An 11819-nucleotide genomic window follows, 5' to 3' on the forward strand; every position below is an offset into this window, starting at 1 on the left:
ATGATTTGGTGAGGCTCATATCGTTGAAGCTTTCCCATTCAGCCCTGTGCTTCTTGCATAATATATGGCCATATTATGCTTTTAGATAAAGGTACCTATCAGTTCTGACCCAATAGGTATCGTCTCTGACCCTTGTCTCGCTAGACTGTCGGCTCTTTCATTGCATTCGATCCCTGCATGCCCAGGTATCCCACATCAGGGAAACTTTGACATGCCTTCCGAGTTTGTTCGTCCATTCGTTCGCTTTGTTTGAGTGCTGCCTGGCTGTGGCTCAGGATGTAAATATTGCGTTTTTTACACCCGTTCTTTAATGCACACATAATAATAGCATAGAATTCAGCTTGAAACACTGTAGCAAACCTCCTTAAGCGTTCACTGTGTTCGAAGTGTTTACAGTAGACGCCCGCTCCCGTTCCCAAGGCCATCTTGGAGCTGTCAGTAAACCAGAGGTGGAATTGTGTAAAGCAATCGTAATCATTTGACAGTTCATAACGTACGATAAAGTCAGTTATACAAAGCGTTTGACAGAATAATCGTACGTTATGAACTGTCAAATTATAACGATTGCTTTACACAATTCCACCTCAGATTAAATCAAATCAAATCATTTATTGCATTACATGTGTGGTTTGACAGTTGGTAAATGATTAGGCTGTTCTGTTGGGATGGTCCTCTTTTCTAGTCGTCCCTTGTTCAAGATCTATCCACTGTTTTTTTTCCCACTTATCTTATTTATCCACTGGTTTTGTTTTAGATCAAGTACCTACTACTATTACTACAAGCTTGACTATGAACGAGAGCTGTAAGTGCCCACCAACCTAGGCAGTTTTCATCATACGAGTATGTAGGTATGAATTGTTATTTTATTTCTATTTTTAACGATATACATTTTATTGCATGTTCAATGAAATCAGATCGCCCCGGGTGCCAACCATGTGCCAACCCATGCTACGCCGCCACTGCCCCTCCCTAAGATGTTTTTATAGTATATGTCATTGCCCCCTCCCCCTTGTTTAATATTTATTACGTAAGAATCTAAAGGAAAAAATAATAGGTAGGGTGCATCGTTGAACAGTGAACCGGCCTTTTTTCTAAATGCTCTAATTAGCTGGAAAATGAAGCTAGAAATGTCATTATGGTCTTATCAGTCAGGTAATTTAATAAGGTTTCTAATTTTTAGGCTTAAAATTAGCCTCAGCAATAAAAAGGTAACTTAAATTAGGTTTTAAAAAAAAATGAAATTTGGCTCACTGTGTACTACGGGTAGTTTTCACTGAACCACCCATATTTCAACAGTGAACCATAAAGTTAATTACGAGTAAAAATTATGATTTTGGAAAATAAACAACATAATTTTAGATAATCAGCTTTTATTTTTACAACACAAAAATCAAATGGAAATAAAAATGATTATTTCAACAAACAGTCTTCATAAAAAATCACAGAATCCAAAAATAACAACGAAACTCACAAAAAACCCAAATGAAAAGAAAAATGCTTCTTTTAACAAAAATAACTAAACATTGTCTAATAAAGCCTTCAAGTAATCAATAATCAACCTTTTTGGTGGTAAACAAACAGTCTTCATTTAAAAAATCACAGAAAACAAAAATAACACAAGACACAATTGAAAAGAAAAATCCTTCTTTAAACAAAAATAACTGAAAATTGCCTCTGAAAGGCTTTAGGTAATTAATCAACCGTTTGGTGGTTAAATAAAAAAACAGTCAACCGGTTCACTGTGTACTTTGAAAACCTGGTTCACTGTTCAAAACATACACTATTCAACTTATGAGTTCACAAACAATAAGAAGTACGCGGAATGGTCATCACGGAATGTGCTCATTATACAGATAAAACTACAATAATTTTGATACCAAATAGATTTCGTACTTAATATAAATAGCAAAATATACAAAAATCGTAAAGCATAACTAAAAAAACTATCTTTTGTCGTCGAGAAACAAAGAATTCGCAGCCACACGTCACACCTTAGCCACAGTCGCCGGCGCCCTACGGGAGAGGGGAAGGGCATCCACGAGACACGTAGTGACTCGTTCGGTGGAACTGGCAACGTCATACTTTTTGAAATATGGCGGTGGTTCAGCGTATCTGGTTGGTTCACTGTTCGACTACCCACCCTACACGTTTGACGACTATTAATGTGTAATAATGGAGGATTATTAACAAGTGTTCGTAAACATGAATGAGTGTGGGCAAATGAAACAGTGCCCCGATTGCGCTAAATATTTTCAACTACAACGTGACTAAAGCCTGGTCCGTGAGCACGTAGAATCCCGTCCAATGACCCCAAGCTACCCATCCCTATCGCTCGCACACTCACTGCTGGCGCCCGTCGCACAGTCGCGACAGCAACATAATTACGCGCGAGCGATAGGGATGGGTAGCTTGGGGTCATTGGACGGGATTCTACGTGCTCACGGACCAGGCTTTAGACCAGGGTTTCCCAATTTTATTTTGCCAAGGAACCCTAATTGATTATACTTTTCCTAGCGGAACCCCCGTACTACTCCGCCCGCACGCCCTGCCCCTCCCTTGTGCGTAAACAAGTCGGTGCGAGCGAACAACGTCGGTCACGAAACGTGGGATAATATTTTTTACGGAACCCTTGGGGCCTTTCCACGGAACCCCAGGGTTCCGCGGACCACCATTCGGGAACCGCTGCTTGAGACGACGAACGAAAATCACAAATTCGTATCGCGGTGTCGCTTTGACAGCTAGATAAAACGAAAACAAAACGTAACTGCATCTTTGTGTAAAAGCTGAAAGAAAGAAGAAAGTTACTTTTCCTCAAACTCGAGTCAAACGCCTTCACTAACATTTGCTGTGTTTTAGTGAAAAAACAAGGTGTTCGGACTTTTATTGGAAAGTATTAAATCCGTTGTTTCGTCTTTGTTTGCGCATTTGCGCGTGAACTTTACCGACCGCGATACCGAATTTGCACCTCAGCTGGAATGAAAAACGGAGCGCAACTGGAGAAGAAGCACCAATGAATTGGAGACGTTAAAAATTAGCGCAATCGAGGCCCTGGGCAGTATGATTCTTCGGATTCTCTCAAGTAGTCCATATGTATGAAGTCCCATCCCACTTGTCCCATTTTGTAACTCGTCTCACTTGACTTGAAATTTGAAAATGGCACAAATCAAGTTGGCCTCCACATGTATTGCCAACATCAAAAAAGAAGAAGAAGAAGTATCTTTGGTTCCAACTGACACTGTTGACATGTGACACAATGTGACATAAATTAAAAAAATTGTCTGTGATTAATCACTCACACGGACGAAAAATTCTGATTGGAAAGTTGAGCGAGAAATTAAATATTAATTAGTTGTTATTTGAAAATGAGTGAAATAGATGCACATAGTAAATTGCCAGAAGCAAATGAAGCCAATGGTAATGTAAATCGTGACAAGACACGACATGGTTGGGTGAAATTTGACGAGGAAACGGGGCAAACAAGCAATCCCCTAGGAGGTGAAACACAAGTTGATGTAGAAGAAACCGATGTCGCAGCTACCACTTCCACTAAATGTGCTACCCAACCTCCAGCAGTCTTGACCACAGAGACTGTGCACGTAAACTTAGAACGTGGAGACAGAAACACGGAAACTGCAACGCAGGGTACTTTGTCGAAAAACGTAGAGTTCGTTAACATACGTCATGGTTTTAGTAAGTATTAAATTATTTTCATCGTGATATACCTACTTATCACAAATTTACAAAAAATACTCTAAGACAAATACTATTACATTGTCTTTTGTTGATTGATGGTTTTCATATCATTATAGCCAATGGTGACATAATAGTAACACTTTTACCTGTTAACTCAAAATGGCCCTGGATAACTGCTGCCCATTTCCGTCCTGAGTTGGTACCTGAAGAATTGATGGCTCAAGGGCTCACTGTAAGTTTTATTTTTCTTTACCTAATATAATCCTGTGTTTGGTTGATGTAAGTATTATAAGCATATCTTTTATTTCAGCTAACCGTAGAAGAATATGTCCATGCTATGGAGTTACTAGTGAATGATGCCCGTTTTACCCTATACAATATATGCTACAAGCGAGTCCTTATGTGTTGGATCAGCCTTGCATTTCTTGTACTCTTAGCTCTATTGTTCTCAGGTCTAACAGGTTTAACTTTATTTTCCCTTGGAGTATTATGGTTAATACTTAATGCAGCTGCCATATTTTTATGTATGTGGATCAAGTTACGACTTTCAAAGGGCCTAGAACAATGTTTATCAAGTGTTAATAAGTTGCTCAACAAACACAAACTTATTCTTACTTTGGATGATAGAGGTAAAATATCATGTCACAAAGTTAATCTTTGCTTTATATATTTTGATTCTGGGCCTTGTATTGCTCATATACAGCAATTTATTGAGAGTGAAGAGGGTAAGACTATAATGCAAGGCTGGGAGCAAAGGCTTGATGTTTCTGCTAATGATATAGTTATACAAGGAAGTCAATCCACAAGGCTATCAAGAAGACAGGTATGTATTCACACAAAATTTAATTTACCTTTTTATAGGTTTCTTTGTTAAGTTTCACCAAAACTTACTTATTAAGTTATTGATGATACACAAAAGTTTTCTCATTCATTATTTTATTTTAATAATTTAGTCTTAAGTAGGCATTATTGAATTAAATCTGTCGGTATACTAGGACTCCATTGAAATAGAACTGCCGCTTAACTCAGTAAAAATGATAGAAAATAATATGTTTGCCATATCCTTTACATTCTCATGCTAATATCTACTGACACAAATAATGTACATTTTCATAAAACCTAACCATTGGAACACTAATCTATTGACACAATATAAATATGTCATGGTTTTCTTGGGAATTAAATTCATCACAATCATTATTATCATAATACCACATTATACTTACCTTAAACCGATGCTTGACACACAACTGGCATGAGTCAGGGAGTCATGAGAGTGTCATAATGTTTTGATATTGTCAGACGCAATGTGCTGACGTTCAAATAGTATGGAATAGCTGTAATTTTGCCAGTTGTGTGCCAGAAGTGTTAAACTAGGTGACTGGATTTGTTTGTATGCATGATTTTATGTGTAATTCCACTTCTGTGACTGGGAATAAAAAAATTAACACAAAAACGTTAGGTACTTTGGCAAAAATAAAATTCACCTTTAAGTGTTTAAGTAAATAAATACAGGGTGTTTGGCAGAAGGTTAGACAAACTTCGTGGGTGTATAGGTAAGGTTATTTTAAGAATACGAGTTCGCCCATTTGACCCTAAGTAAGCTACTTTTTTTTAATTGATATTTTTGTTTTTATTAAATTTTTCTGTTGACTTGAAAACTGTTTCAATTTTTTTTCTCGCGTGTTTTCAACCGCTTTTTTTATTTGATATTAATATCGAATATATCTTTAATCAAATAAAATAAATTTAAGGTCCAGATGATGATTGGATTATTTTTGTATTATTATTCCATTTTCTTCCCTAAACTTTGAATTTTTGTCAAATTTCAGTATCTAATTACTACATGTGATGTATCATTAGAAAGAAGAGAAGCTAGAGATGTTTTTAAGATCTTTGGCAATCCATTATCAACTTTTTTTTTTTTTTAATCAAATTCTATGTTGAATTTTTTATCGTGGTTTTTACTTTTGTTAAACTTTGGCGGCTCGTAACTAGCTATCCAATCATTATCTGGGTCTGAAATTTATTTCATTTGATTTAAGACATATTCGATATTAATACAAATAAAAAAAGCGGTTGAAAACACGCGAGAAAAAAAATTGAAGCAGTTTTTAGGTCAAATTTCGGAAAAAAATAAATTAAAACAAAAATATCAATAAAAAAAGTAGCTCACTCAGGGTGAAATGGGCGAACTTTTATTCTTAAAATGACCTTACCTAAACACCTACGAAGTTTGTCTAACCTTCCGCCAAACACCCTGTAAGTATATTATAAAAAATCTAGTTATTTTGGGTAAATAAAATAATGAATAAATAAATATCTTTGGACATTTTAAACTGCGCCTTTAGTCCCAAACATACTTAAATATTTTTTTAAATACGTACATATTATTTAGATAGATATTTGTACTGTGCGGGGATCGAACCCGCGACCTCGCTATTATTGTAGTCCGTTACGAACCACAACACCAAACGGACGGCCGTTTAATTAATTTCATGTATGTTTTTTTTTTTTTTTTTTTTTTTATCCACAACGAGGAAGCTCTTGGCCTGTATCTCACCTGATGGTAAGTGACGATCAGGCCGAAGGTGGAAGCGAGCTTCACCCGGAATCCTCAACCACGGAGGAACTGGCTATCTTACCTCTAACTGCCGGAACACAACAATGCTGTTAACATTGTTGTTATGGCGACAGACTTAGGTAAGATGGTGGTAGCTAGCCAGGCGGACTTAGAACAAGCCCTACCACCAACCAAACCGAACAGAAAAATCTGCTCCCACTGGGAATCGAACCCGGGACCTCTGCGTCTGAAGCAGGTGGTCTAACCACTAGACCACAGAGGCGGTTTAAAGGAAATTAGAAGATTTGAAACTAAGTTCATTAATTTGATTAATTTCATTAATACCCTATGATTCCATAAGGTATCAGATATAGGGTATTTTATTTTATACTCATAATATAGGGTGACTGCAAACCGCCATAGCAAATTCCCATGCAAGAGGAGGTAGTTGTTTGCAAACTATTAGACCTTACCTAGCTAAACAGTTGTAGTTTAGGAGATACATAAGTAATGTATTTTTTTCATGGCATGAGAATTTGCTATGGCGCATGGCGCGATGGCGGTTCAAGTCACCCTGTGTAATTACGCGAGTTCTGTGTAAATTCTGTTTCTTTTGAATCATTTTGGAGCAACAATTTTATTTTTACTATTAATGCACCAAGTAATTTATAGGTTTTAGTAAAAAATATGGATATGGCAAATTATGTAGAGAGAGAGGAGTGGAGGCAGACGCACGTCACAACAAATATGTATTTGCTTATTATATCTGCTCTCTACTTCTATCTCTAACTTTACAAAAAGAAACTGAAAAACTCATTTATTTATGCAAGTAGGCTTTTAAGAAGCACTTTTACACGTCCCAGTATTAACCCTACCACTGCTTCAGGACAATAAATGGGCCAGTGCTAAGAAGAAGCACAGCGCAAGAATCTCGTCAGCCTCTTTTTTTTCTAGAAAAATAATAATATATTTTATTGCTTGCATTGCATGATAAATCTTTAATCTTAACTAACCCTTATTTAAGGAAATAACGGTGTGAGTAGTTTTAGTGGGTAAGCGAGGCATATGAATGTGCAGGGTATGGCAGAGCAAGTGTACCTCCGGTACCTGCAGCGGTGGGGCAAAGACTACTTGCGGCGCCGCCTCGACTGGACGCTAGACGAGGAGGGCGGCAACCCCGCGGCGCCGCGCCACCTAACACAGGCGCTCTGCCCTTGTCAGTACATTGAGGAGATATTACGGAACAAAGAGCCGAAAGACACCCGCGCCTGTTGCCCGCTCTGCAACGACTGGCTCAGGCGGCGCGGTCTCGACTGACCAAACCGACCCAAAGTTTGGCAAGTCTCAATCTTTTTTCTTACATAAACTAAACGTATCATAACTACTTTCGTAACCTAATCTTTCTTTCCGCAGGAACGGGGTGAGCTTCTATATTTTCGGTACATCGGTCGATGGGGTGCGTACGCCGTCAAAAACAGGTTGAATCTCAGCAGCACTGTTCCAGGGCGTCACGGCGAAAAGTACGTATGTCCGTGCCAATTTATAGAAGAACATCTGCAAACTAAACCACCAGCCGGTATTGCAAAATTCTTTTCTCTCCCCAATCAAAGTATTCAGTTGTATTAAAGTTGTGAAGATATTTTACATATACATATTATGTATTATAATAAAACAATTTTGTATATCCGTCCAATATTTAGTATTTTAGAGATTTTTTAAAAAATATTTTAAATTATCAAACTGAAGTAACTAGCTGAAATTAAACTATTTTCAGCCAGTCAAAGTATTCAGTAGTTGTTAGCTGTTAAGAATATTTACCAGTTACATTTGTACATAGTATGTATAAAATGAATTGTATAATTCCGTCCATAAAAACTTACATTATGAATGAATTTAGAATAAGACTATAAAATTTCCATTATAAGAATTCAACTATGAATGTAAGTATTGATTTAACATATATTTATTTTAACATATTTATTATGAAACTGCTGTTAAAAATGTCGCAATTAGTCTACCCTATAGATTTTAGTAATATTGCATTAAATACGGACGTACGATTAACGACGTTGACACGAAACCTGCTTAGCCTTAGTATTGCAATATAATCTATTTTTGTTGAGGTACAATCGTGTCATCACTGTGACAGATCAGTCTCAGTTTTATACATTTTATACAATGTATACAGGTGGTCCTTAAGTTAGCGTCTTAGGCCCAGCTACCTCCGGTGTCATTGATTACACTGACACCGGAGGTAGCTGGGCCTAAGACGCATCGTACACAAGACTAAAGTCTTGATTTTCTCGTAAGCTGACGTCGGTGACCGACATGTCTGCGGCGCGTACGAACATACACCAGTAACTACTATGTAACTAACGACAGCGTTGCTTCATTGAACTAATTAATATTCAACGCGCCGCCAACGTCGGTCACTCACGACGTCAGCCTAAATGGAAATCAAGCCTAATATTTACGTAGTAACTATTAGGTAATCTGTGCTGTGCTGTGAAAACTTTGATATTTTGAAATTTTAGCGATTTTTTAAAATGGACTTAAAGATTTGTTCAATGCTTTTTAGGCCCTCTGCTACTTTTGGGACATCGTGTATAGTTTAGTTGCAAAATTACTAAAATCTATTGGCGCGGACTAATACTTAAATTGTGTTGAAAATAAAAATAAATTATATCCCGTCGAAACGCCAGTGCTAGCAAAGTGCGAAGTTCTCATTCAATTATTTATCAATTATGGCAATTACTATTATGTACTGACTGATATTCCTTACTAATAAAATTGTTTTTTTACTGAATTGATTTGTAAGAGAAGACAGAAGGCATGACGCCATTATTAGAGAATCACACAATATTTCCTTAATAATTGTATGTAACTAGACTACCTATTAGGAAATTAATTGGAAACATAAACTCTACCTAATTAATTATCCTTTGGAAGCACTGGCTGACTTCGATGTACACAATATAGCTAACGTGCTTACCTACATGTCATGTGTGAAATATTTGCTCATAATTTTACATGGGTGTAGTAAAATTAACCGTGTACTTAGTACTTAAAAGACTTTTAAAAAAACAAAGATTTTATTTATTGCATGTTTTGAGAGTTATTAATTATTGCAATAGTAGATATAATAGATTAAAACTTATAAGTAGTTTCATATTTATATGATGAAAGTGGCCATATTTATGGTATGACTAGACTTAATTAATGTTTATTGAAATGTTTTATATTAATTTATTTTCTGTACAAGCATACATATTATTATTTGATTTAAGAACATATTTTATGGTTGGTACATAATAATATAACGAAATTCTGTCAAACAATTGAAGTAGGTTTATTTTCACTTGGCATTTACAATGTTTTATTTCTACTAATATTTAAGTCTGTATATTTTATGAATTCAACACTTTTAATATGCTATTAAATAGATGCTATCATATTATTATTATATCACCAAATTTTTTTTATTGGCAAAGTGAAATTAAACCTATTCGATCTCTTGATAGATACACAATACTTTGTAAGGAAATGTATAATTAGGATAAGACATCATTAATGAATCATTTTATGAAATCCTTTTACGTTCATCTTATTCTCAATTATGTATACAGCTATTATTTGAGTACTAATAATGAAACTCTTTATATGTTTTTACAACTCTGGGAAAAGGTAGATACCTCAACTTGTTTCAAGCAAACTTTATATGTTCTACATGCTATGTACGTTCGCAATTATATCAGAAAGTATATGAGGAAAATTGGTGAAGTGCATTTTACAGATTTTTAAATATTTTAGAGAAATATAATCTGGCTGTTTTTACACCCTGTATCTACGTTAGTTTATATGCAGTTGTATCTGTATATGGCCTTAAGACGGCCATACTAATAAAGGGAATCCGAATATTAATGTCTGTACAATACAAAACATGCAATGAAATGAATTAGCTCGAAAAAATGTGCCTTGTGAATTTTAGATCTTCTAGAGATATTACACTTTCACACTTACTTTAATATTATTGAAAGTAATCCAGTATTTATAGTTGGTATCATTATGCAAGGAAATAATTTCCATATAGTATCTACTTGAAATTGCTTTTTTTAACATTCATAGGCAGAAAACGCACTCATTTTATTATCATGAAACATTAAATTGTATGTGTATTGTGTACACACGGACACACTATTAACTATCCATTTCCGTTTTTGCTCTCGCTCTCATCAAATGGTGATTCTTTGCGATAGAACGAGACGACATGACAGGCAATGGATAGTTAACACTGTTGCCGATGGTACATATTTTAATTAAGGCATTTAATTAAGAACAGTCGCATCATTTACACTTTTTGTGGTTTTAGTATTTTTTACGCTCTATACTGAACTCATGTCTGTAAAATAACTTTCCTTAAGATGTTTTATTAACTCATTAATTTTTTTGGTTTTTTTTTGACGGGTACAACCTATGACTATAACAAAATAAATCAGTGTTATGTAACTAGTCAAATTAAATTGTCCATATTTAATGTTGTTATTAAAATTTTAAACCAAAGCACAATATTAATTAATTGTACATACTTTTATACTGTCAAGATATCAAAACAAAGCAGTACCTACTTACCTATAAAAATACGTGTACCTACATTGCAAGCTTGTTTTCTTCTCAAAATATTGTTGTACTATAATTATTTATATTACTCTTCTTATAATCTTAAGCACCTTTTATATATTTTTTTACCTATTTATTTTTTAATTATTGAATACTTAAAAATTGCTCAATAACTTTTTCACTTCACGAGTGACTTGTGACGAGTGAACACCTTTGTAAGGAATTTTAATACAACCACAGAATAATAATAAGTACTACGTACAGAAGTTTTACTTCGCGAAGGTATTTAAAAAAATGTATGCTCAATGTCATTAACAATATGGTGTAATTTAGCCTGTCTCAAGAGTCAAGCACCATTTTGTTGACAAACGTCAGTGATCGGCACTGCGCCGAAGCTATAGGGCTGACTTCGGTGTGACGTGAGGACTGAGGTGCCAAACTGCGGAAAATGGCGGAGGAAATACATGATTTAGCATGAATTATCATGAATAATATTAACTACTTATTTACCTCTCAGTGTCTTGAGGCAACTTAAAAAAGTACATTCTGTGTTTTTATTATTATGTAGGCAGTTAACCCTTATTCAAATGCGAGCTGGTATGCATTTTTTTTACAAAGTTGAAGTGGATTTTGGGTAATTGTGGGTCACTTATTTCATATTTTTGATCAAAATTTATTAAATAATTAACTTTTTAAAAAAATAAAACCGACTTCAAATGCGTGAACACAAAAAAAAAACTAAAAATTAAAAATATTGCGTATAAAAAAGTTCATCCCCAATTTTCCACCCTTGGGGGTGAAATATTTTCTTCAAATTCGCATGAAACCACCCTTTTGATAATACCTATTCAACAAAAAAATAATCGTTCAAATTGATTTATAATCGGCGGAGATATTGCGTATAAAAAAGTTCATCCCCAATTTTCCACCCTTGGGGGTTGTTTTT

The 11819-nt window shown here is 35.2% G+C and overlaps 1 protein-coding gene across 2 annotated transcripts; it reads left to right on the forward strand.

The window, feature by feature from the left end:
• The first annotated feature begins 2923 nt into the window (after positions 1-2923).
• On the forward strand, positions 2924-10461 carry LOC135087889 (uncharacterized). Of its 2 annotated transcripts, XM_063982731.1 has the most exons (5): positions 2924-3690; positions 3810-3925; positions 4004-4516; positions 7334-7593; positions 7670-7760. In XM_063982731.1, the coding sequence occupies exons 1-4, from the start codon at positions 3363-3365 to the stop codon at positions 7571-7573; spliced, it is 1197 nt and encodes a 398-aa protein (XP_063838801.1). In that variant the 5' UTR covers positions 2924-3362; the 3' UTR covers positions 7574-7593; positions 7670-7760. The 2 variants fall into 2 exon arrangements, with proteins under 2 accessions (XP_063838801.1, XP_063838802.1); XM_063982732.1 differs by lacking the exon at positions 7334-7593 and having other exon boundaries at positions 2926-3690; positions 7670-10461.
• Positions 10462-11819: the final 1358 nt, after the last annotated feature.

Source organism: Ostrinia nubilalis, chromosome 3 (assembly GCF_963855985.1).
Source record: "Ostrinia nubilalis chromosome 3, ilOstNubi1.1, whole genome shotgun sequence".
NCBI classification, from domain to species: domain Eukaryota; kingdom Metazoa; phylum Arthropoda; class Insecta; order Lepidoptera; family Crambidae; genus Ostrinia; species Ostrinia nubilalis.